The sequence below is a fragment of the Carya illinoinensis genome, chromosome 12, assembly GCF_018687715.1.
Source record: "Carya illinoinensis cultivar Pawnee chromosome 12, C.illinoinensisPawnee_v1, whole genome shotgun sequence".
Classification (NCBI taxonomy): domain Eukaryota; kingdom Viridiplantae; phylum Streptophyta; class Magnoliopsida; order Fagales; family Juglandaceae; genus Carya; species Carya illinoinensis.
In genome coordinates, this window is record NC_056763.1 from 12,066,056 (window position 1) to 12,093,481 (window position 27,426).

Below are 27,426 nucleotides of genomic sequence, written 5' to 3' on the forward strand. Positions count from 1 at the left end.
CTGACTTGTGGGATAAATAGGGGATCTAGAATGTTAAAGAGTTTTTTTTTTTTTTTTTGTCTAGAATTGACATCTAGTTCTTAGTTCAATTATTATCATTTAAAGAGGAGGTAGATTTCGAGAGCAAGAGCGAGAGCCGCATCCTTCATCAATCAACTCCAACGAAGAACACTAGTTCAATTATTACTCTGCAACTACTTATTGCGCCTTTCTAGACAGCAATTGTGTCTCTTGGAGTGCCAATAAGCAACCTACAGTGCCGAAGTTGAACTGAGGCCCATGGCTGCCACAACAACTTAAACCACTTGGCATTCCTTTCTCCCACATAATCTGGGAATTTCTCTTCCTAAAACATTTATCTTGCATTTTTGACAATTTAAGTGCATTATGCATGATTGTGAATCCAATACTGAATGCTCGAACAAATCACATAGAAATGGACCAATGTTTTAAATACTATACCGTATCAGCTATTAGTCCGGTATAGGTATTTTACCTGTTTTGGACCGGTTCAAATACTAGCCTTACCAGCCGATATTTCACCCTATATCAGCCTACGTACTGGCCCATACTGGCCGGTATTTCGGCATTTTTTTTTTCATGTCTTCAAACTAGAATCTCATTTTTTACCCTAATTCAGACCAGACTATTTGTAATTTATATATAATTTATTAATATATAAACTATTATTTTGAAATATAATTTATATATATAATATATTCATATATCGACTATTCCAAAACGATATCAAAATCAAAATATTTTATTTTAATATCTTGACTAGTAGGGCACTTCGTGCAGTATTCAAAACATTGAAATGGACTATCGATATGTTGGCGAGCGAGTAACTCTTAGGTTCTGAAAACTCGATTTGTCTCTTCTCCAAACCAGTTGGTAGATATTTTTATAGAGCCCGTATCCAAAGCCCACTTCCAATCTTCACGAAACAAACTTGGCCTTTGTCCCAATCTTCAGTCATCTTTGAGGGGTAGTGATAAGAGTATCCCACGCGTAAAAGATTTATCGGTATCTTAAACTGATAAGCTGAAAGCTGGCTGCATTAATTTATGATTGTCTAGCTGTATTCTCTTTCTATAATTGTATTACTTCCTTAACGAAAATGATACGTAGACAACTATAGTATAACTTTTCCACAATTACACACAAATATTGATTCATATTAAAGTTATCTGAACTTCATATAATTTTAATAGATTTGAATTTAAAAATAATAATATTTTAATAGTTGTCTATCATTACTCTTACTAGTAAATTTGAGAATGTAGATGGAGCCGATTAGCCATTGCCATGTTTGTTGAAAAAATAAAATAACAAATCTACACAGCGAAAATAATGTAAAAAATCGAAGGACAAATCTATACAGTTAAAGTAGTGTCAATGAATGATGACAACATGATTAGGACCCTGCCTGTTTGGCACTAAATTGATAATATTCATATTAAGTAAAATGAAAGCACATCATACTCTGCTGATGACAACTTTTAAATGAGGCTTCGCACAATAGATACTATTATATGGTATTGATGAAGTTCGATTTTACTTGCACCAACCTGTCTATATATATGCTTGTCCAGATCATGTGTTCTAGTACCTCTAAATTAGATAAAGGATCCACAATGCAGAGTGCAGCTTTTAGTTCTTGATACTGAATGTTCGATTAGTCCTCTAGGTGTACTCTCAGCTTCTCTTCTTATGGCGATGGGCAATACTGTATCACTCAATTGCCTGTTTCGCTACCCTTTCTTTTCTTTTATTTCCATGGTTTTTTCCTTGTTTGGCGCAATAGATCAATGTCCACTTCAAGGATATAATTGTGATTCTTCGTCTTGTGTTTCTCCTTTGAAATACTGGTTCAACTCTTCGCACTAACCCATGATTATCAACTTTAGACACATCAAATTCCCAGTTTTCTAGTTCGTTCTTTCTTTTCTTGGTTCCAAGGCATGGTTTCTTCCATCAATGATGTTGATTCAGTTGTTTTCCAGGGGGCGGTAGCCGGCAATCTTTAGTGTTTGTCAATTCAGCGCAGGGCGAGGAGTCCTTTCTTTTCTATGATCTGTGAAACCTCTACTGTACAAGGAAACAGACCTGCATTGACGTCAATCCATCCTTTGATCTTAACGTCAGAGGTTGTTTCCTTCCACCATTAATTCATTGGCCAGCTCTTACCAGTAGTCTCCGCATGAACAAGAGCCATCTTTGAAAGAGTGGAAGCGACTTCTGTCTCTAATTACAATCTCCAATCTATATATTTTAGAAATCAGTTTCATCACTCTGTGGCAGTCCCTGCACACCCTCAAATTCTTCACTATTCTTATAATGCTTCCCTCACAAAGTTTTGCCATCCCAAAAGCTACAGCAAGCTTCTCACTATGTCTAGACACGGAATCTTCCTTGTCTTCTTCTTCTATGTCATGCAAAACAGTCCTAACCTCCGGAACATAACCTCCTTCAACCCGAAGCTTTGACATTATCTCCCTTAACTTCTCATAAGCCGCCTCTGTAATTTTATCCCCTTTTTCACCTGCCACAAAAGTATACATGATCTTGTCTACTTCAATCACACTCCAACCGGGAGTTTTCCTGATCCTCTGGTCAGACATTGATCTTCTCACTGCTGCAACATCTTTCCATTTTCCTGCTACGGCATAAATATTGGACAAAAGAACATGGTCACCAGAATTGTTGGGTTCAAGTTCATAAAGCCTTTCCTTCACTTTCTCTGCCAACTCGACATTACCATGAATACTACAAGCCCCAAGAAGAGTCCTCCATATAATAGCAGTGGGTGAAATTGGCATTTTACAAACAAAATCATATGCCATTTGCAACTTACCAGCTCGACCGTATAGATCAACCATACAACCGTAATGTTCAATGGCTGGTTCTACACCATATATCTCTATCATGTTCGAAAAGTATTTACATCCTTCTTCTATCAATCCAGCATGACTACAAGCATATAAGACAGAAATGAAAGAGATACCGTCAGGTATGATCCCAGACGCTTCCATATCATTGAAAATCTGTATTGCTTCTTTTCCATGACCATGCATTGCAAGGCCTGCTATCATTGTTGTCCAAGAAACAATGCTTTTATTTGTTGGCATTCTCTCAAAGATTAATCGAGCCATGCCTACGCTACCACACTTAGAATATGTGTCCATGAGTGCGTTATTAACTGAAATGATCCAGAGGAATCCAGCTTTCTCCATAAAACCATGCAATATCTTCCCAAACTCAACCGCCCCAGCCAGGGCGCACATAGATAGAACCGCTGTCAAGCTCACGTCATTTGCTCTTATTCCAACACGTTGCAGCTGCCTGAAAAATCCCAAAGCCTCATAGAAGCAACCGTTCTGAGCAAACCCTGAAATCATAGTACTCCAAGAAACATCGTCTTTCATAGGCATTTCAAGGAACGCCATTTTAGCCAGCTGAAGCTCCCCCGCTTTGGCATACCCCGCGAGCATGGTATTCCACGAGGTCAAATTTCTGATCGGCATCCTACCAAACGTTTCCACCGCACCCTTTACATTCGAGCATCTAAAACACGCAGTAAGTAGCGCATTCCATGCGACAACATTTGGTGCACTTATTTCCTCAAACACCTTCTTTACAGAACGCGGACATCCACATTCCGCGTACATACTCACAAGAGTCGTCCCAACAAAGAGATGGGCGTCAAGCCCATGCCTTACAGTTTGACAATGCAACTGAATCCCTGCTCGTAAAGACCCGTAATTAGATGCCGCTTTAAGAATGAACGCGAAAGAGAAGCTATCAGGTGGGCCTATCGATCTTCGACGACGCATTTCCACGAATGAAAAGATAGAACTCTGAGGTGTATCGGATTCGGCGAGCCCTCGGATGATAGCGTTGTACATGAAAACATCAGGATACGGGAACTGAAAGAGAAGACGGCAAGCATAGTCAAGAGCGTCGGAAATTGAAACGGCACAGCGGAGGAGGAGCTTCCCAGCGAGCAACCGATCAGTATCGAGGCCGGCCTTGCACATAAGGGCCTGGATTTGCTTCAAGGTTTTGATGGTCTTGCAGTTGTGTAACACAGAATGGCAGAGCTCTTCTGTGCTGTTCATTTTTGCTGCCCGAGCGAGAGACTAGAGAAAGGTCGTCCAGAGTCTCACCTATAGCATCGCTCCACTCGTGCGCCTTGCCACGCTAAGTAATCCACTGCAACAAAAGTAGTGTGCATCGTTTTAAGTTTGTCCAATCAGATTTACGTATACGTCTCACAAGGTAAAACTTACAAAAGTATCGTGCATCAGGTTCAAAACTTCTTTTAAGAATGAAAATATATTAGAATGTTAAAATTTTATGAGTTTTGTTATATACAAGTAAAGTTATATATTAATTTACGTATCAATATTGATTCTTTTATATTTAAAATTTAACTTAGTACTGTTTTCAATAAAATTTACTTTTTGATCAATCAATTAGATTAGTGCACATTAATACACAATTATACTTGCAACTAAAATTTTTCAAATTATTACTCGTTATTCCCATAGATCCCATATTATATTTATTTTTAATTTTTTAATTTAATTCTTTCTAAATTAATTGAGTTCTTATATTTATCATTCATATACTATATATTTAGTAAGAGAAAAAAATAAAAAATTATAAAAAACTTATGTGTGGTGTGAGATGATAAGTAAAATTTTTTAGCATATTATATAGAGTGATGCTATTGGGTAGTCTAGTTTTTATTGTTCGGCGTGTCTCTTAATGCAATTATATTTTTTTTCTTTTTCAAATATGTCTTTTACTATATTTTTAAAATTTTAAAAATACAGAAATCATTAGTGGTGATTTTTAAAAAACTTTTATAAAATAAATTAAAAAACATGTATATAAATGAACTATCTAACCAAGGGACAAATTCAGAAAGCAAACTAGCATTTTTTTTATTATATAGAATCACATCAATTTATAAATTTTATTTTTGTGATATTTTTTTATGAAGAACCATATATCATATTTTTTTCTTATCTTCCAATTATTTGAGAAAATATATGAAATTGTCATAGGATGATTAAAAGATGATACATAGCAGCTACACAGGTCATCTATTGGGACCCACAGCCCCTTTTCCAACAGGGGATCCGAGGAGGGGATTGAAAGGGGACCTTGATTCTTCCACAGATTGACGTAGGAATATTTTTTTTGAAATGATACTAGTTCTCATTACTGTAAACAAAACATTACAACATATCAGAAGCTACAACGTGCTGAACACAAAGAGGTACTTCTTCAAAATCATACACGTCCTCATTAAGAGATAAAGCTCCTTTTGCTAATACATGGGCTGCTTTATTGGCCTCCCTCCTAGTGTGGACTGCATGCCACTCTGCGAACCTATTCAACAGCATCTTGGCTTCCTTGATTATAAGCCCCCCGTAGCTCCAGTCCTCTTGTGCTCCACTAAGTAGCTTAACCACCCGTAGAGCATCACCCTCTAGGATGAAACGGTTCACCCCCACTTCCCTGCAGAAATTCACACACACCATCATAGCATATGCTTCACCACTGAATGCATCCAACTTCAAATGTCTTTGAGCTTGTATAGTACCCACCACCTGGCCATCACTGTTTCTGAGAATGCCTCCAACCCCAAGTCGGCCCCGAGTGTCACTTAAAGCTGCATCCCAGTTCAGCTTATACCAGTCTTTTGGGGGTCTAAGCCACTTGACAGCTGTCTGGTCCTTGGTCCCTTGCACACCATCCGGTTGCCTCTGGATCTGGTTGAACAAATCAAGGTCCCTCTTGGCTCTGTTGATAAGTTGGTTTGGGTGGCTGAATCCCTTACCAAAAACAAAATCATTTCTTCTATTCCAGATTAGTTTTGCAATCATGGCCACTTCCCCGAGGCTACTATCCTTCAGATACTTGCATAGGTGTTCCCATACCTCCCTAAATGATGAGCTATAAATACTCATTTTCTGGACTTGTCGACAGCCTTGGCTCCATGTGTCTTTGGCTGCCCCACAGCTCCATAGGACATGCTCAGATGTTTCAGGTTCAGTGAGACAGATAGGACAGCTGCTTTCTTCAACCACCTTCCTCCTCACCAGGTTCACCATTGTTGGCAAGGCATCATGACATGCTCTCCAAATGAAATTTCTAACTGCATTTGGCACTGGAAGCTTCCATATACCTTTCCAAAAACCATCCTCCAGACTGCCATTGGAAGGTTCTCTTGTGGATCTTGCTAACATAGCCCTGTGTAAGATGTATGCACTCCTTACAGAGAAAATGCTATTCTTCGTGTGATACCAAACAAGCTGATCTTCTCTACCCCCCATGCTAATTGGTATTGATTTTATGCTGTCAACTTCCTGGTCTGAGAAGAGTCTAACCAAGAGAGGTTCATTCCAGCTCCTCAAATCCGTGTTAAAAAGATCAGACACCATCACTTGTACTGCACTTTCCTCTTTTCTGGACTGAATTTTGAAGGTGTGTGGCTTAGGAATCCACCTATCTTCCCAAATCTTGACTTGCCCACCGTTTCCAATTCTCCAAACCAGGCCCTCTTTCAGTAGCTCCCTTCCACTTACAATGCTCCTCCAGACATGGGAAGGCCTATAACCCAGATTGGCTCCTAGGAAGTTCCCATCAGGGAAATATTTCTGTTTTAGTATTTGAGCAGGTAGGGATTGTGGTGACTTTAGAATCCGCCACCCTTGCTTGGCCAACATGGCTAAATTGAAGCTTTTGAAGTCTCTAAAACCCAGGCCTCCCTTTGTCTTTCCTTGGTTCAGCTAATCCCATTTCATCCATTGCATCTTTGAGTGATCCTCATTAAAACCCCACCAGAATTTCTTCATGAGTTTGTTGAGATTGTTTGAAATGGACATAGGGAGGAGGAAGATACCCATGGTGTAGGTTGGTATGGCTTGGAGCACAGCCTTAAGAAGGACTTCCTTGCCTGCTGCTGAAAGCCACTTGGTCTTCCAGTTTGTAATCCTGGACCAAATTCTGTCAAGTAACGAGTGGAAAGCAGCAACTTTTGACCTCCCAAGCAGGGTTGGTAATCCCAAATACTTTTCAAAAGAGCCTGAGGACTTGATCCCTGAAATCTGAATGATATTACTCTGTATGTCCTTGGGGGTATTCCTGCTGAAGAAGATAGAGGTTTTCTCTTTGTTGAGCATCTGTCCTGAGGCAGTTTCATAGATTTCCAGAATGTGAAGCACTCTACACCACTCTAATGAGTTTGCCTTGCAGAACAACAGGCTATCATCTGCAAAGAACAGATGATTCACTCGGATTGGGCCACTTCCAATGGGGATGCTTGTCAAACTACCTTTCACCTCAGCTTGGTTCAATAGATTAGAAAGAGCTTCAGCACACAGAATAAAAAGATAAGGGGACAGGGGGTCCCCTTGTCTAATACCTCTTGTGGGAGTGAAGGAGGGGCCTGCCTCTCTATTAATTAAAATAGAATAGGTGACTAAAGTTATACAGTTCATAATGAGGGAGATCCATTGGGTTGCAAAACCCATCTTTTCCATCACTGCCCTTAGAAAGCTCCACTCCACTCTATCATAAGCTTTACTCATGTCAAGCTTGAGGGCCATGAAACCAGCTTTGCCTTTAAACTTAGAATTCATTGTGTGAAGAGTCTCATATGCTGCAACTACATTGTCAGTTATGAGTCTTCCTGGAACAAAAGCACTTTGGTTCAAGGAGATGATGTCAGGAAGGATTAACTTCAGCCGATTGGCCAAAACTTTAGCTACAATTTTATAGCTAACATTACACAAGCTGATTGGCCTAAAATCAGAAACTGTTTTGGGCTCCTTAACCTTTGGAATCAGGGTGATAAAAGTATCATTGACCCCTTTTAAAGAGTCTCCCTTGTTCAGGATTCTAAGAACAAAATTACTAGTCTCCTTTCCAATGCTATCCCAGTGATCTTGATAAAACTGGGCTGGAAATCCATCGGGACCTGGGGATCCCAATGGATTCATGTGTGAGACAGCATCATAGACCTCCTCCTCAGTAAAATTGAGTAGGAGTTTGCTATTCATGGCATCGGTGACTTTTTTCTCCATGCCTTGGAGACAAGTAGTGAATTCAAAAGGACTAGAGGTTGAGAACAACTGTAAATAGAAATCAGAGAAGGTAACAGCTATAAGATCTGGCTTGTTTTGGATTTCACCCTGCTGGTCCAGAATTTGGCTGATTGTGTTTGTTTTCCTCCTTTGGTTGGCATGCATGTGGTAGAACTATGTATTCCTGTCCCCATCCTTCAACCAATGTTGCTTGGCCCGCTGCTTCCATTTTAGCTCTTCTTCTTCTAGTTGTTGTTCCACTTCCCTCTGTAACACTTTGAGTTCACAGACCTGGTCACCTCCTTCCTCCTTTTGTATAGTTGCAATTCTGTCCATTTTCTGTTTGATGGTAGCAGAAGCCACCCTCTTCCGGCTTGAATTCCACTGTCTCAAGGCCTGTGCACAGTTAGCCAACTTGTGTCTTAAATAGGAGCTTGCATCTTCCCCCACTGCTGCTATGGACCAGGCCTTTTTAATGATCTTAGGACATTCTTCTGAAAGAGACCAAGTTGCTTCATATCGAAAGTTGGCTTTCATGTATCTTCTCACTGGTATTGGTCCCTCCCATTGTAGACTGAGTGGAGCATGATCAGATTTCATGGCTGTTAAGACCCGGCATATGCCATTCGGGAACCTTGCTTTCCATTCTGGGTTAGCTAGGGCTCTATCTAGCTTTTCCTTGGTAAAACCCCTGCCAATTCTGTTATTAGACCATGTATACCTATTGCCCTTGGTTGGTATTGACTCTATTGAGCAGAATTCTATGGCCTCACGAAATTCCTCCATTTGTTTGTAGGGTCTTGGTACTCCCCCTACCTTTTCTTTTTGGCTAAGTATCTCATTAAAGTCACCAATGCAAAGCCATGGGATTCCTTGGGAAGGCTTTAGTTCTCTGAGTAAGTTCCAGCTAAGTTTCCTTTTGGAAGTGACAGGATGGCCATAAAAACCCGTAAGCATCCAGGGGGTATTGTGTCTTTTATCAGCTATCATCACACTTATATGCCATCTAGTGAAGCTTACCAATTGAACCTCAAGGTTGTTCTTCCACATCATGGCTAGCCCCCCACTACTACCCATACTATCAACCGCTAAGCAGCAATCAAACTTAGTTAAAAGTTTGACAGATTCAATTCTGGACCTAGAACACTTGGTTTCTACCAAGAAAACCAAGCTTGGGAACTTTTCCTTAATAATCATATTAAGGATTCTAACTGCCCGAGGGTTCCCAAGCCCTCGGCAGTTCCAGCTGAGGAGATTCATGAGAGTGGGTAGGGCTGAAGATCAGCCTCTGCCATATCAATGGAATTTTCATCTTCTAGGACCAGAGAAAATTTACCTCTCTTCTTTGACACTGTTTTGTTCACTGCCTTCCTCTTCCCTTTCCTGCCAGCCACTGGTTCAGTCTCCCCCTTTTCCTGTCCCTCTACAATGTCCTGGGTGAACTTGTTAGATGCTACTGGTGTGGGAAGCTTTCGTGCTCTCCTTTTCCATGTTCTGTTTTAAGTTGTCAGTGGAATGTTCATGTCCACCTCCTGTAGCACGTGTGTTATTCCATTAGCTCCTTTTGTTGACTTTCCTCTCAGGTCCTTGAGTGTCCCTACCTCAAGATTAGGAGCCCAATTTTCTTTTTGTTTCCCAGAAGGATTTGACTGCCCACTTGGCTGTGTTGGATTCGAAAAGTTGCATGTGCCTTTTAACATAGTGCCCGCTATTTTGTCCTTTGATATAGCCTCAGAGTAGCCCATGTCCAAGCCTGCTGTGGTACCTGTGAGTCCCTCCATACCCTGAGATGGTAGCTTGTCAACCTGACCTCTCTGAGAGTCCATCACTACTTCAGGAGTGGTTGATACCTGCTCTGCATGTTCCCTTGGTTCTGCCACGTCATCATCTTCTTCCTTATGGCTAGCTGAGTATGCTTGTTGGTGTGTTGGCTTGCCATTGCTGTTCTTCCAGTCTTTTGCTGGGTCCTTCTGGAAAGATGCACGAAGCCATGCTCCATACTGAGTTCCTGTATTGCTGTGAAGGGACCTCTTGACAGTAGGCTCCTTGCATCCCTTTGGCCCATGCTGTAGACGTAGGAATAAATCTGATAGACATGTGCCAATGAGGATGGAGTGTATTTTTTTTTTCTAATTGAATTGATGGAAGCTTTCAAGTCATTTATAAAAATGATGACAAGAGTTCATTTAAGTTTGTTGTAAACACATGTTTTGGAAAGTACAACTTAAAAAATTATCATCTGATCCTCGGACATGTTAGAAGCACGTCCCTTATTGCATATCATTAAAAAAACATATATTTCTCACATGCCACTAGACATGTGACAAGTTTATAGAGAAAACTGTCCCGGTAGTAATATATTAGGTCTCAATTGTTATTAATGTTATGTTCACATTCGTTAAGGTCTTGCTTGTTTACACAAAAGAGATGAGATAAGTTGAAAATTAAAATATAAATAAAATATTATTAGAATATTATTTTTGTTCTGATATTCGAAAAAGTTGAATTATTTTTTATATTTTACTTCTAAATTTAGAAAAATTATAATGATTAGAAAAATTAAGAATCTCATAAAAATTCCATAAATTACACAACTTGACAAATCAATAAGGTTTTGGTCTGTCAGCATAATCAGAGTTACCACTTACTATGACGCCAGAAGCATGATTTTATTTATTTAAACTAGTTAGAAGTATTAGAATGATACATGGTCTGCACCATTAGTTTCGTTTGAATATTTAGAATTTAATGGTGCAATAAAACCACTTTTGATTTTCGGATAAAACGCTTGTTCGAAAATGTGTTTTGATTCTTTCGAGGCAGTTTAGAGTTGAATTTTAATTAACAATTTGCTCTCTAAGGTTAGTATGATTATTTAGGATTTTATAGTGTAAAGTTTATTTTTCATTTTTTCAAATTAAATAATAACCTCAATAATAACATTTAAGAGCAGTGTTTTCAAAGTCACAATGTAAAATATCCAAATTAGGTTAGGAATGTTTTATTTGGAAACTTGGCAAGATTTTAATCATACTTTGTGAATAGAATTGGACACTTTGCACCAAGAGGAATTATGAGATAGAAAAAGTGAAGGAATCAAGCATTGAGATCATCATGTCACCTAAACAAAATCCTATTCCATCCAACCATCTAATTTGTGTCAAACCAAAGAGGGTTTCAACCCTAGAGTCCTCCCTCCTGACACCATCACCCTCCAGTCCCTTCTTGTCCGCTCTCCTATTCTACATATTTTGTCTTAGTAATCCCTCTCTCTTATTTCCTTTCTCCTAGTGGGTGCCCTCCATGGGCTAAGCCTAGGAAATTCCATCAACTGGGGGAAAAATCCGCTCACACTATTAACCACTTAAATTCATGTTATGGCATTATTATTTATCCGTTAAACCTTGAAGGGACTGGAGGGATGTTAAATTCCTTAGCTACTCTTGGAAAGTTTTGTGGGAAAAATTGGGTACTAAGCTTTTATTTTTCACTACTTACCATCCACAGACTGATGGCCAGACTAAAGTAATTAGTAGGACCTTAACTCAGCTCTTACACACTGTTGTTCATAAGAATTTAAAAATTTGAAAGGATTGTTTGCCATTTATAGAGTTTGCATATAAGAGAACCATGCATGCTACTACTTCATATTCTCCTTTTGAAGTTGTTTATGGTTTTAATCCACTTCTTCAATTTTGATACTTTGCTTGATGATGACAGGAGTAGCTTGGATAGACATTTTCAAATTTTTGAGAAAATTAATGATAATTCATATCAAGTGGATCTTCCAGGTAAGTATCATGTTTCTACTATTTTCAAAGTTACCAATCATTTTCCCTTTGATGTAGGTGGAGGAGATTCGATGTCGAATCCTTTTAAGGAGGAGGGGAATGATGGGCCCCAAGGTAGACTGAGTCTTAGAGATCCTTTGCAAGTTTCAGATGGGGTAATCACAAGGTCGAGAGCTAAAAAGAGTAATGAAGCAATACAATAATTGGTGCAATACACTTTGAATGTATCTAGCAAGAGCCCAACATTCAAGATGGGCTTAAAGGATAAAAATCAAGTTTTGATTTATATGATATAAGCTAAGGAAGAGGGCAATAATATGACTTAAAGGCTTTGGACACTTGAAGGCTTTCGACTTGTTTAATTCACTTAAATGACTTATTTTCTTAGTTTAGAATAATTGGGTTTATTATGAGAAGGACTTAAGGGCGTGTTAGGAAAGTTATTATTTTGTTGAACTAAGGTTTCAAGGAGTTACTGTAGTACAACACTATTTACAGTAATGTAGCATGACACTATTCAACAAGGGTAATTTTGAGAAAAAGGGACTTAATTTTTAGTTAGGGTTTTGTGAGGGTTTGATTTAAATACTTCCTCTAGTCTTATTTTAAGAAGTTTATAGAAGTTTATGAAATTTGATGAATTGTATTCAATGTGAGTTGAGTTTATCTCTACTTATTCTTCATTAAAATTTTAAACTTATCAAAAGTTAATCACAACTTTTGTGGCATTTCTTCTTTATAATCTAAGTTCTTGAGACAGGTTCTTCAACGGGTCTAAATTTTCATATAATCTAGGTTCTTGAAATAAGTTTCTCAACAGAGCTAGATTCTTCCATCGATTGGCTTGATTTTTGGCTTTCTAGGATTAGTTTTCAAATTGATTGTGGATTTAAGGGGTTTCAATCCTGCGGGTTTACATCATGCACCCAGAAATGAAATTAGGGGTTGTTCCTTCTAAAAGTTCACGCACCCATAGATCAAGGGAATGATTTTAAGACTTTGCAATATTTCCCTTAAGCTCTCTAATTTCATTTATTCAATAATGGCCCCAATCATCCTCCGCTATTGGATTGGTAGGTGGGGAAATATCTTTGAGGTGGATAGATCTCCACCATTCATCCACTAGCTTATGAAGGAAGACTGCCCAAAGGTTATTAATCCTCTTTTCTCTCCTACACTTCAATCTCTCCAAGAAAGAAAGAAAGAAAAAATTTTCTTCTCCTTCAAGCCCTAGCCAATGCCCTCACCCCTTCTATCCTCTTCTCCTTACATCTTCAAGGGATCAAGGCTTCCTCTTCTCTATCTCCAAGCCGTGCGATTCCATAACAAGGGAATGAGATATTTTCTCTTTCACCTTCTCCAAGCTGCATGGATTCAACCCATTCCTACCCATTTTTGAGTTTTGTTCAAAGTTTAGAATCTAAAGCTTGTTTCATCTTTCAAGGGGTAGAATCTTGAAGGTAATAAACTCTTTATTCACTTTCTATTATGATTTTCATATGGGTTTCAAATTCTTCAATAAGATTACTCATGTATGTCTCAGTTTTTGGAGTTAAAACAGTGTCATCATTTTGCTATTCATCCACATGGCCATACTACTAATTGGTCCTCTAGCTTGCCTCTTGAAAGGAGTTAAGAGCTTAAGGTGAAAACCCTAACTTGACTCCATTTTATTTGGGTATTATTTTGGAGGCCAACCAAATTCTTTTGTGATGGAAAGCTTGTGTTTATTCCTTTATGTTAAAAAATATTACAGATGCTCTGTTTCGGTCCTACCCAAATGATGATGGAGCTGTTTTACTATATGAATTCCTATGTTTTGAAAGTGGTGTCTTGCTAATAACTTGGTTTAACCATAAGTGATTTTAGTATGATTTTGAGTTGGTATTAAGAGGAGGTGATTAAAGGTGTAAAAAGGGTACTATAGTATGCAAGATATCCAACAAGTAGAAATTTATATGTGCCCTATGTTTGATGCCTAAAGTAGTCCCTGGTTTTGCCCATTTCTCAGTTTATTTCCAACCAACTCAAAAGCCCAATTGTTTGCAAGATAGCCTTTTCTAGTAAGGGACACAATTAGCTATTTTAAAGGAGCATGATTCCTAAAATTTATTTAGCCGATTTGAGATGCCTAAATCTATTTTAAAGCCTTTGCTGATCATTTTCCAGATTTGAGATCTTAATTCCCATGACCCCAAAATGAGCTTGAATCAAATGAACTATGTTAAACCTATGAGTTCTCAACTACCTTTCCCTTGTAAGCTATCTAAATGGCCTTCCAATGACTCTTAAGTTGCTTTAGTATTTATTTACTATTCTTGTAAGTTGAGGTGAGAAATTAGTTAATTGGGTTAATGCTAAACATAGAAGGGACGCTAGATTATAGTATCGTAGCTTTCCTTTTTAAAGGGAGGGCTAAAGAATATTGAATGAGTATTAACGCGTTTATGCTATTCATTGGAATATGACTTACTGTGAAGTTGGAAGTACTGAGGTGCATTAAAGTAAGTAGCTATGACTATGCTTCTTATACCAAGTTCTCTTTATGAAAGAATGTCTCTCTCTTATTTCAAAAATTCTTCTAAAGAAAAGAGTAAATGTATATATTATGTACAAGCCTTTTTGGTAGCCCCTGTTAAATACCCTATTAATTATAATTGTGTGTATATGTATAATGTAATGCATGCACATTATACTCGTATTTCCTTATATGTAGTATAACATGAAATGCCTTTTAAAGAAATGCATATGCATCGGATTAAGAAAAGATGATGAAAACATTTTGACTACAATGAAAGGAAAGAGATGCAATGAAAGTTTTAATGTATGAAAAATGTAACAGCCATATGAACAAAAGGGTACCAAATGAATGGGCAGATTGCAATGCTGGGTAAGTAGTACTAGTAGTGCACCCAGTGCTACTCCCTAACTAAAATGGATTCCTAACCCGTAGCCATGGGTGGAGTCCAAGATCACTAACCCTAGCACACAGGCCGTAATAGTGTGCACTGGCCAAAGAAAAATGAAACATAAAAGCATAGTTATTTATTAAAATATTTATGCATGAAAGTATTGCTTATTCCTTGACTATTTACGCATGAAAGAATTGTCAAAGTAGCAAATGTTTATGTGTGCATATTTCCAAGGAAAAGGATTAGATGATTACTATGTTAACAACATAGTGTTCTACTTACTGAGTATTAGACTCACCTTGTGCTTATGTTTCAAACATCCAGGTAATGATGAAGAGGTTGGGGAGCAGGGCATTATCCCAGATGGAGAGGTAGACTCTTAGTATTTTCCTTGTTGGTTCGACTTTATGATGATGGTTGGTTTTATATTTAGGATGGGTCCCTTGTTGGGATGTTTTGTTGGTCTAACTTTTAAACAATGTATCTTTTGGTGGTGTAATTGTTATTGTGGGGTCATGGTAACCCCTTATACATTGACTTAATACCTTTTTGTATGTATTGTAGGGACTTCTAATTGGTATTATTCATGTAGTGATGAGCATATGATGGACTCTGAGAGTCTTTTATGGATGAATGATGATTAGAATGTTTATTAGGTGTCTCTCTTTATTAAATTATAAATTAGAATACATGTGCGATATGTTCATCCTTACCACACACATATTACTAGAAAAATAAAATAAAAATAAATATCTATATACATAATAGGGAAAGAACAGGTCAAAGGTAACAGCTTCTCCCATCTTAGGGCCAGCTTGTTACACTGAGGGCGGAAAAGTGGATTATTGATTTCAAACGGAAGTACGAGATATACAGTTGCACTGAAGACTAGAAGGTACCATACATTGGGTACATGTTACAAGGAGAAGCTGGAATTTGGTGGAATATTCGAATATTTAGGATTTTATAGCGTAATAAAATCATCTTCTATTTTGGGATGAAAAGTTTGTTCGAAAACATGTTTTGACTATTTTGAGGCACTTCGGAGTCAAATTTTAATAAGCGATTTGCACTTTTAGTATGATTACTTAGGATTTTATAGTGTAAAGTTTATTTTTCATTTTTTTGAAGTGAATAGTTACCTCAATAGTAGCACCTAAGAGTAGTGTTTTTAAAGTCACAGTTTGGAATATCCAAATTAGGTTAGGGAAGTTTGATTTGGACATTTGGCAAGATCTTAGCCATAGTTGGTTAATAGTATTAGACACTTAGTCTCAAGAGGAACCATGGAATGGAAAAAGTGAAGGAAATCAAGTATTGAGATCATGCCACCTAAGCAAAACCCTATTCCATTCAACTATCTAATTTGTGCCAAACTGAAGAGGGTCTCCACCCTAGAGAAATACTAAAAACTTGGAATCCAATTGAAATACCTAAAATTCGATTGAAACCAAAACCTTGAATGGTTTCCCCAAGCCCCACATTTGCCTGAAACTTTAAATGGACAAGGTTTATAGCTTAGTCTTTAATCACTTGATTAAATCACTTCCACATGTTATTAACCACTCAAATTCATGTTGTGACATCATTATTTATTCTTTAAACCTTGAAAATTTTATTGGGCCTAGAGAAATTAGATTTGGGTTTGATAGCAACCCAAACCCTAACAACCTTCTTTAAACTCCAAATTGAGGCTCATTCGGTAAATACCCATTAAGGCCCACTAAATTGAGCCACTTTTGCAATGCTAGAGGAGGAAGTTTACCCCTTACCATGGCTAACCAAAAACTATCCAAATCAGCTCTAAGTTGTACTTGATGTAACAACTAAGGCCCTCTCACCACCTCCCTCTCACACGACAACTCTAGGCACCAAAATCTTGGGCTGGTTTTGCCCCTTGTTTTGGCAGACACAAGCATCAATCAAGTGTCATTCATAGCCCTCTCATCACCCCTCATTTTTTTAAAGGTATCCAAGTCCCTTTGCCACACTTTTCTTGGAGAGAAACCTAAAGATCCTCAGAGACAATTTTCTTGAGTAAGTTTGCTTGCCATTTTTGAATCTTTTTAACATATTTTCTCACGTAGTTCCATTCACAAAATTTTTTCCTCTTTGCATTTAGTTTTTGTGGTCATTTGTTTGGTCAAAAGTTGTGTTAAACATGAAAAGGTCATTCTGAGTGGTAAACTAGACAGTGCTTGATATTTGGTGTTTTAGACCAAGCCACTAGAAAGATCTTGGTTTGATTGTTTTATGAAGTGTAGTTAGCATGTTTGTATGAAATTTTGATGAGGATTCGTGCATGTTATAAGTTGGAAACTAGAAGAAGTAAAACAATTTTTCTTAAATATAGAAAGTTGGAAATTGGAAGGAGTAAAACAATTTTTTGTTTTGTGAAAGCTTGGATCTTTTGTGGTAAAATCATGCTACAATAACTTTTTCTTTATTTTCCATGAAATGAATTGTTGAGGTTCATGCTTAATACTAAGAAATGAGGGTTAAATGAGGATATGAAATGGTATTTAAATGACGCTATGAAAGGATACTTGAATGAGGCTATGAAATGAAGTTTAAATGATATTATGAAAGGATGTTTAAAGGATGCTATGAAATGATGTTTACTGATGATGTTCATGCTTATGCTTTGAAATGATGCTTATGAAATGAAATGGATTGATGAATGAAAAGAATGAAAAGGAAAGGACTAAAATGAATGAATGAAAAGAAATGAAAGGAATGAGTGTTTTAATGTGCAAAGCTATGTAATGACCATGATTGAATGAATGACGATACCAATAGATTGGGTAGATTTTAATGCCGGATAAGTTGTACGGGTAGTACACCCAGTGCTGCCTCTTAACTAAAAGGAATTCCCAACCTGTGGCCATGGGTGGAATCTGGATCCAAAAGATTGCTAGCCCCAACACAAGGGGCGTAACAATGTGTACTAGCTAAAGGAAAAATGATAAGAGTAATTTAATGTATAAATGGTTTAGTTTCTTTATGAATGAATGTACAAGGTGCGAAAAATGTATTAGTAGGAAGGAAAAGGTTTTTAAAGAAAAATCTCACCTTGTAATGTTTTCAAAGGAAATAAATATTTTATGTAAAGTATGTAGAGGAATGATAAATGCATGAATGAAAACCTATATTAGTATATTTTTGCAATATGAAGTAATGTTTACTGAGTATTCAATTCATTTTTATATTTATGTATATCCCTCCCCCTCCCAGGAACAAAATGAGGACAAGCATCAGGACAAACATGGCCTAAGGGAAAGGTAACAGAAGTCTAGGCAATGTTTATGTAATGTATGAAAGAGTATTTTGTAAAAATATTTTGTAATTTAATTTAATGATTTTTGCTATAAACTCTTTTTAATTTACAAAGCAGGTTTTAATTTTAAATATAGAATATTTTATATCCTGAGAAGGAAAGGAAAAAGTCTTAAAAGGTTCAATAATTCTCATCTCATTTTCTAAACTCCCACTACAAGGACTAGCAATACACTTTAGTCCTATGCCTCTTCATTCTGTGGGAGTGGGGGCCTCTTTCCTTTCTCTAGTCATAATGGTTATTTCTCGCTTTGTCATCCTTTTCCCGCCCCTGCCGCCTTTGCTCGCCCCATTTGCCATCTTATTTGCATTATCTACTTTGGCCCTTTGGTCAACTCTCTATCCATGAACTCTCGTAAAGTCATTGGCATTTTTCTTTCAAATTCTACAATGAAGGGAATTCTGGACAAAATCCCTTCCAGAAGCACCACTAGTGCTATATTTTTGTGTTGGTCGTTTGTTGTCAGACATTCCTTCTTAAACCCGTAAGACAATCCTTAGGCTTTTATCCTCCTATTATTTTACAGTGAAGAGGTATGCGATAGGCCATCTCCTCCACCTGATTGCTATAAATTGCATCATAAACTATCGATGAAGCTCCTTAAAACTAGTGATTGAGCCCGCCTGTAAGTTCCCAAACCACCCTCTCACCATGCCTTTGAGGGTTAAAGGGTAAGCTTGGCATGCGATCTCTCTTGAAAATTTGTGTACATTCATATAGGCCTTAAAGGTTTCTAAATATTCAACTGGGTCCCTAGGCTTGTCATAAATATCAACTTGCGGGACTTTAAACTTTAGAGGGAGAGGTACTGCCATGGTCTTTGCACTCTACGGCAAGTTGGTGCTATTGAGAAGATTATCGATTGACGACGGCATTCCCACTTCGCCATCTCCTCATACTCATCTATGAGATCTCGTAGGTTGTCATGCATCCTCCTCTTCTCTTCCTAGTCGCTCAAAATTGGGATCGAGTTGTTTGCTTTGGTCCTAGGCTGCGCCCCCTTCAAACCCTGCATCTTTTTGCTTGAAGGCATCGTTCTCCCTTTGCAAGGCCTTTATTTCCAGCATCATCATCTTCAATCTTTCTTCCATCTCTGCAAATCTTCTCTCTGCTTTGTTGTTCACTTGTTCGTCCAGTATAGGCCATAGATCATATGTGAGCGAGTAGTTGTTGGTAGCCGGACTTTGCTTTACCAATTAATCAATCAATTCTACAAACGGCACCAAACTATTGATTCAATTCCTAGCGATGCCTGCGACACGCTCTAATGACCTACAACTAGAGTATACGCCTTGAGGTACCCAATATGGATGCCTCCAATGCTTAATTCAGAGAGGAATTCACTTCCTTTAGTCAATAAAAAGTGTCTCTAGAGTGTACGTAGTAGACTATTGATAAGGGTTGCGAAGTTCCATTATGGCACGATCCCTTTGGGGGCACGATTCATGGTACCCAATATGGTAGGTTACCTTCCAGAGTATGATTTGGCTGCTGATAGCGCCCTTTCGGCATGGGTATCTCGCTTGTACTTATCTCCATGGGTGGATCTTGACTTTTTGAGGGTTATAATTAGTTAAGTTTCCCATTGTGCATGATGCCTTCCTAAACCTCATCTTTGAGTCTATATGGTATGTTTAATGTCTTTTATCCTTTAGTCACCTTATATCATATGGTTCCCTCGTGACCGTGGCTTTCGGTCACATGTTATCCTTTCCTCGCCAGTTATGCCCTCAAGTTCTCTCATTAGTCCCTTGCTACGCTTTCCTTATCCATAGAGCGTATTTAGATCCAACATGTTCCTTTGAAAATATCTAGTGGATCCATTCTTGGAATATCTGTTGAGGCATACAAGGAGGACAACCGGCCATGGAAGAAGCTTGTAAATACTTATAAAAAGATAAACTTATCGTTGATGGGAGATGTTGGAATAATATCATGGATATGAATGCTGGTCTTCTGCCCTTGAATCCCCATAGTTGTGGATAATGAATGCTGTGACTTGAAAAGACGAGGACAGCTTTGGTTTTCATATTTGGGCTTGGATTGATTGGCATATATCATTATTGGTAACTTATGTGGCACGTCTTTTCTGTTTTGACATTGCTTTGCATGCACATGAATTGGTTGGCTGCGTTATTGGTTTGTCAGAGAACCCAGATCGTAATACCTTAGCTGATAGCTCTTATACCAATCTTGAGGATGACAATGGCCTAACATCATTTCAGTTTAATATTTCTTCATGGGATTAATTTTTCTGTATGGGATTCATTTTCTGCGACAAGTGGATGTGCTGATCAAGGCGAAAATAATTGTGAAAGTAATGACGAGGAAAACAAAAGTGGTAGATCATAAGGATGGCCCTCGTGTCCCAGAGAAGACATTGTTTGCTGTCAAATAGTATCGAGTTTCAAGTGAAAAACTACTCAATATTCATGGCGAAAGGAAAGAAGCGGGAATTTTTAGTGCAATCATAGACAGAAACTATCAGTGAGTCAAGTTCAAAGAATCTATTTACACCAACCCATTGGCTTCAGCATGTCCTACAACGGTTGGAAAACAGATTTTGAGCTTTTACCTCATCTGTTATTATGTTGGTTTAATTTATTAACTCACTTAACAGATGAATGGCAAGGTTGTGTTTTCTTTTAACTGTCATTACTAAAATAGAAATCTACAATTTAGCCGAAAGAGAACATCAGTCTCAAAATCATATAATGTTTCAAAGTTTCAAAATCATACAATGAACACCACAACAAACAACAATTTCTCAGATCAGATGAAGTATGCCATAATGTGAATATTAAGAGGTAATAATACTTGGAAAAGCTTTATGCACTTGTAGTCCAACAAGGTTTGCCATTATAAATGATAAAGGTCGTCTGAGGCGAAGTTATTGAGGGGGCTATGTTCATGGAAGGAAAATAACTGAAAGAAAGAAGGTGGGGTGTAATATATCAAGCCCATGCAGTTAAATCACCATTTGCGGGGTCTTGAACCAAGCCAAATATGTCACTGCTGTTTTCTTTTTTTTTTACTGTAAACAGATGTATCTTTTGACAATTTGGGTTTTCATAACCAAATCCATTGAAATAATCAGCAACTTGCACATTTCACGTCGTTCATTTGCTAACAAGATGGCACTTGAACAACGAATTACGGTATCCTTTTTAACTGATTTGACTCTTGCCATCACATTGGGCAAACCCTGTTTGAAGGAATAGTCTGAGAGCACCTGTTGTAATGATATCCACAGATCATTGAGTTCATGAGAGTGCACAATTACAACCACATGAACAGTAGAGATTATGTCCATATTGTCGGAATCAAAGCTTATACACACCATAAAATATCAGTCAGTTGATGACCATATTTAGAGTCAGGCTCCAAGCAAGTAGGACCCAAACCATTCTTTATTGCACCCCCTCCACAAGCCTACTTCTTTTTGCAAGGAAAGTGTATCACCCAGCCTCACTCAGATGTAAATTCTGCTATGTATCAAATTTTGTATAAGCATATTAGAAACATTTTCAGGCTTCTCAAGCAACCTTCTCCGTTACCATGGACGCTGAAAAGAGAAGCGCCAATCTCAGTAATGCTGCTTTGTCTTCTTTCCTTGTCACAGCCGGAGAGGCCTCTGTACTCAAGGTTGCCAAGTTAGTGCAGCTTCCTTTTCCTGCCACCACTCCTAGTCAAACTGCTCCCTCATCCATATGCGTACAGAGAACCAAGACTGAAGAGGATGAAATCAGTGTCTTTGGTGCTGAAAGATACTTCAGCATGAAGCTGGATGAGGATAGTACTAGAAGTATTGATAGTCATGCGAGTAAGCATGGGCTTATGAAAGATTACTGCGTTGATCTACCCAATAGAAAAGCAAAGAGCAGGGCAGCAATTCCAAGCTTGAGCTCGGAATCGAGTTGGAATAGCCAAGTCGCTTTATTACCTGGTTTCCCCAGGCAACCGTTCCAAAATACCGAGAAGAAGGTAACTAGAAAGATGCATTTTTCTGGTTTTATCTGCAATAGGTCTTGTTCAGTCGAGAGATCACTTAATATCCACAAGCATATTGAGCATGGAGGGATTCATGGAATAGGGATCAGGAAAAGAGCAAATCAATTTGATCACAATCAGTTCAGACAACGATTTCAGGTCAATGATGAGCTTCATAGCCCAAATTTCGGAAGGTCAAACAGAGGAAAGTACTTTTCCTTCCCAATTTCAAGTGCTGGGGTACAAAATTCGACAGCTAAGTTGCAATTGAAAGTGGACAAGATCAAAGATGAAGAACCACGAATATCTCTCGAGGTGTTTGGATCCCATATCATGAATAAGAGTGACATTGCAATGAACTTAGAGAGGAAACTCTCCATCCTAACTTGGGATGCCATTCCAAAATCCAAAAAACTTTCAATTACTTCTGGAACCGAAGGTGTCCATGAAGATATGGGTAGCGACGCTAGTTCAGATTTGTTTGAGATAGAGAACCTATCCGGGAGTGAGAACCCAATGTTCACAAGGCAAGAATCTGATGGCATGTCCAGCTGTATGACCTCCACCACCAAGTATGAGCCTAGTGAGACCAGCATTGACTGGAGTGTTGTCACAGCCAGTGCTGCTGGATTCTTGGCCAGTACAGGCTTTGATGAAAGGAAACTAGAGGAAAGTAATAACATTCATGGTCTGGCTAAAGCCAAATCCATTGTTGACAAGGAGGTGCCAAAAAGCCGTCCGAGTGGACTGCTGGGTTGTAAGAGTCAGAAAGCAGTGAGTATTGCTGAAACTGCATACAGAGCCAATGAGAGGACAAAATCTGACTCCCTATGGCAAAAAAGGTCCAATTCCTCGGTGTAATTGTGGAAGTTAAAAATAAGGCTAAGGTTGATGTTTTTGAGTTGATATGAGTGTCTGATCTCCCTTTTGCAGTCTGCGTGTGTATCTGTGTTCATGTTGTAGCGAATGTAAGGAGGCTTGGCAGCACATTGTTGAAACTTTTCAGTATTGCACGAGTGTACAGAAATCGTGCAATCTTCCTCAATCTGTAATATACTTTTTGTACTGATTTTTCATTTCATATACCCCACTCAACTACCAATTTCTCTCTACAGTGTTGAAACAAAGTTTTGTATCCATGCTTTTGTGTAATTTAAAGGCATGCAATCCAGGACAAATAAAACAGCAGGCCCTCGGACTAAAACATATATATTAGTTTGAAACGAGTTTATGAACCCCTTATCCAACCGTTTCCTTCAATAGTTCCAACTTTGGGTCACTCATGTTTTGGAGGTTCTCTCTAATTTGTTAACCAAATCTGCTTAATTTTGGCGAACCACGTTTGCCTCACTTCCGAATCTTCAAATCATAAACTTATGGTATTGGCACGTATCCATCTTGACTAAGACAATGGTATTGGCAAGCTTCAGAAAGTAGGATTTGGCATCTAATCCTTCACTATTACCACAACAAAAACTATCAGCAATAGAAGAATTCCTCAATGGCATTTTAGCCATGAAAATAAAGAAGATAGCAAACTTATGATACATCAAATGACTTTATATATAATAGCTCCCTTCAAGGCGTTTTAGTGTTTTAAAGACATATTTGCACACAACGAAGCACCATTTTGTGAATACAGGTCAGATCTATGGGATTGAATAAAGGATGTGGATACACAATGACTATATCATTCATATGATGGAACTGTCAAGGAATGTTGATCACAGTGACACGTTCGAGTCATTGCTGTCAGGTCATTATATGCATGACCAAGTTGGGTAGCTGCATTCAATTCCGTAGCCATCTTACAACCAAGGAGCATACCGGCCATTCTCTCACAGCTTTCATGCCACGGAAACCTGGTTGGGAAAAAATATATAAAAGGTATATAATGGGGAAAATTATTATTATAGTGAATCTAATTAACCCATATAAAATAGGGGTGAGCTAACAAGTGTTTAAGAAATCAGGACTGAATAATTGTCAATTTTTTTATTTTTTATTTTTTTTGAAATGAAAGTTTGATTCATTAAACTGACATTACATAACTATGTAGGTCCGATACAATGGCCGGAAGAACCCCACTTGGTACCTCCTCCACCCACACACCTTCAGTATCTAAGGATAGAGCTAACCTAGCAGCTGCGTGTGCTGCACCATTGCCCTCTCTCCTTACAAAAGCTACAGACCAACCAGGTTGAGCATGCATCGCTGCCTTGATGTCCTTTATCACCTGTCCATCCCAAGATGAGTTAAAAGGTCTAGAGTTGATTGCATCCACTACCACTTTTGCATCACCCTCCAACTGCACCTGAGTGAGTCCCAGTTCAGTGCATAGAAGAATTGCTCTAAGCATAGCCTGACTCTCTGCTGCACTAGCATTCCTTGTTAGTTGTTTAGGGGCAGCAACTATCACATGCACCTCTCCTCTGAAGTCCCTCACTACAACGCTAATTCCCACCTTTCCTCTTTTAGAATCCACTGCTGCGTCTACATTCACCTTCAGATAGTCTTGGCTTGGAGGTTTCCATACGGTTCTCACTGTCTCTACTGGAATTGTTTGATTCTCTCTTGGTTTTTCATGAACCGATGTAACTGCCTCTGCATCTCTCACTGCCTGTTGGATCAACACGCATGGCCCCTTGAATTTCCCTTCGAAAACCATAGCATTCCTTCTCCTCCACAGGCCATAAAACACCTCAGCTACTATGTGGAGTTCCCCTTCCTCTAACTTAGACTGGAGCTCAGACCACAGTGATGTGAAGTCACCAAAGCTCCTTTCCCATTTTCTGACTGGACTGCAGTCCTCGCCCCAAACATCTGCTGCTGCAGGGCAATCCCAAAGCACATGTATGTCAGTTTCTTCTTCTCTGCTGGACATGGGGCATGTTGAGTTATCAGTAACCCTTCTCTTGAAGAGGATACTCCTCGTGGGAAGTATGCCATTGAGAGCCTTCCATAGGAATATTTTCACCTTGCCCGAGCTTGTTAATCTCCATAGCCTCCCCCACAGCCCCTTGCTTTGATCTCCACTGGAAGTTTCTCCCATATTTTGGTTCTTGATCCCCAAGTCTGCATGATAGGCACTCTTTACTGTAAATGTCCCTTTTTCTGACAGTCCCCATATCATTTTGTCATCCATCCCTTTTACATTGATAGGAATGCTGCAAATTCTCTTGGCTTCCTCTTGACTGAAGATTGCTTGTACCAGTTCTTTTTTCCAGGTTTTGCTTTCATCTTCAATGAGCTCACTGACAGTTGCATTACAGTCCAGTATCTTGTTTGGTGTTTGAATTTTAAATGTAGAAGGTATAGGCACCCATTTGTCTTTCCATATTTTAATGCTTCTTCCATTGCCAACTCTCCACACCAGCCCTGTCTTTATCAGATCCTTTACTGACATTAAGCTCCTCCATATTTGTGATGGGCAGTAGCCTACTTGAGCCTCCATTAGGTTGCCTGTCTTGAAGTATTTCTCTTTGAAAACTTGAGCCAGCAATGAAGCAGGTTCTTGTATAATTCTCCATCCTTGCTTAGCTAAGAGAGCTCTATTGAAGCAGTTAAGGTCTCGGAAGCCCAACCCCCCCTTATTCTTTGCTGTTCCAAGTTTGCTCCAGCTCTTCCAGTAAATTCCCCTACCTTCCTTTCTATGGTTCCACCAGAATTTGGCAATCATAGACTCTATTTCTTTAAGAAGCACACTTGGCATCTTGAATACACTCATTGTGTATGCTGGTATGGCTTGTAAAACACTCTTGATCATGACTTCCTTTCCTGCAGAAGACAGAAAGGTAGTCTTCCAGCTGTTGATCCTTTTCCATATCTTTTCTTTCAGGCCCCTGAATGTGTTATACTTGGATCTTCCTACCGTGGTAGGCAATCCGAGATACTTGTTGTAATTCCCACATACTACACCCTCAGCTTGTTGAAGGATGCATGCTTTTACCTCGGGCCTTGTATTTGAGCTGAAAAGAATGGAGATTTTCTGTCTGTTCAAGGTTTGCCCTGATGCTTCCTCATAGACTTTTAGCAAATGAGCTAAAACTGACCATTCTTCTAACTTGGATCTACAGAACATCACGCAATCATCAGCAAACAAAAGGTGATTTATTCTTTTGCCCCCCCTTGTGACTGCTACTCCTTTAATGAGACCCCTTACTTCAGCATTCTTTAAAAGAGAGCTTAGTCCTTCTGCACAAAGCAGGAAAAGGTAAGGGGAAAGAGGATCCCCTTGCCTTAATCCTCTTATAGGCCGAAATATAGCTCCAGGTGTCCCATTCACCACTACTGAGTAAGAGACAGATTCCACACACACCATAATCAACTTCCTCCACTTGTCACTGAATCCCAATTTAGATAGCATTGATTGAAGAAAGCCCCACTCCACCCTATCATATGCCTTTGACATGTCTAGCTTGATGGCCATGCTGCCTTCTTTGCCTTTTTGCCTGGCTTGCATAGTGTGTAAGAGCTCGTAAGCAACCATTATGTTGTTAGTGATTAGCCTACCAGGTAGAAATGCACTCTGGTTCCAAGATATGATATCTTGCAGCACAGATTTCAGCCTGTTGGCCAAGACTTTCGAAATTAATTTGTACCACACATTGCACAAGCCGATGGGCCTGTATTCATTTACTGATCTAGGGGTACTTGTCTTGGGAATAAGAGCTATAAGAGTATGGTTTAGGCCTGTAGGCATTTCAGCTGTTCTAAAAAAGTTCAGTACTGCCTGCACCACTTCAGAGCCCACTATATCCCAGTGGTCTTGAAAGAATCCTGCACTGAACCCATCTAGCCCTGGTGACTTGAAAGGGGACATTTGTTTAAGAGCTACCAGGACTTCTTCTGATGTAAACTCTCTATCCATTTGCTCCCTCTTGTGTTGTGAGATCCTATGTCTTACACCATTCAAGCATTGCTGTATGGTTCTTTCAGATGGATTAGCTGATTGATACACCTGTTTGAAATGGAGCCAGAACCCGATTGCCACCTCTTCCTTTGAACTCAACATTCTCCCCTCACCATCCTCGATCTGTTTTATGTTGTTCTTTTTCCTTCTTTGGTTGACACATGCATGGTAGAACTTTGTATTTCTATCCCCTTTTGTCAGCCAATGAACTTTGGCTCTTTGTTTCCATCTTGCATCTTCCTGGTCTAGCAAAAAACCAACCTCAGATTGTAATCTCTTGAGGTCACTCATGTTATCTGCTCTTTCTTCCTCTTGCAACTGATTTATTTCTTCTGTTTTCTGTTTTATGGTTGCTAGTCTATTCCTTCTCAGATCCTTGCTC

General features: G+C 38.8%; 3 protein-coding genes across 3 annotated transcripts; 1 reads left to right on the forward strand and 2 right to left on the reverse strand.

The window, feature by feature from the left end:
- Window positions 1-1,311: 1,311 nt before the first annotated feature.
- On the reverse strand, window positions 1,312-4,224 carry LOC122289014 (pentatricopeptide repeat-containing protein At1g74630). Its single transcript, XM_043095890.1, has one exon. It carries the CDS (start codon window positions 4,119-4,121, stop codon window positions 2,187-2,189), a length of 1,935 nt encoding a protein of 644 aa, XP_042951824.1. The 5' UTR covers window positions 4,122-4,224; the 3' UTR covers window positions 1,312-2,186.
- A 4,052-nt stretch (window positions 4,225-8,276) lies between these two features.
- Window positions 8,277-9,362, reverse strand: LOC122289255. The gene has a single exon (XM_043096234.1). It carries the CDS (start codon window positions 9,360-9,362, stop codon window positions 8,277-8,279), a length of 1,086 nt encoding a protein of 361 aa, XP_042952168.1.
- Window positions 9,363-21,596: 12,234 nt separating this feature from the next.
- LOC122290367 (protein PHYTOCHROME KINASE SUBSTRATE 3-like) lies at window positions 21,597-23,268 on the forward strand. The gene has a single exon (XM_043098011.1). It carries the CDS (start codon window positions 21,701-21,703, stop codon window positions 22,991-22,993), a length of 1,293 nt encoding a protein of 430 aa, XP_042953945.1. The 5' UTR covers window positions 21,597-21,700; the 3' UTR covers window positions 22,994-23,268.
- Window positions 23,269-27,426: the final 4,158 nt, after the last annotated feature.

Excerpts from the sequence above, each read along its gene's own strand:
- LOC122289014 (XM_043095890.1), bottom strand. The coding sequence starts at position 4,121 with ATGAACAGCACAGAAGAGCTCTGCCATTCTGTGTTACACAACTGCAAG.
- LOC122289255 (XM_043096234.1), bottom strand. The coding sequence starts at position 9,362 with ATGAATCTCCTCAGCTGGAACTGCCGAGGGCTTGGGAACCCTCGGGCA.
- LOC122290367 (XM_043098011.1), top strand. The coding sequence starts at position 21,701 with ATGGACGCTGAAAAGAGAAGCGCCAATCTCAGTAATGCTGCTTTGTCT.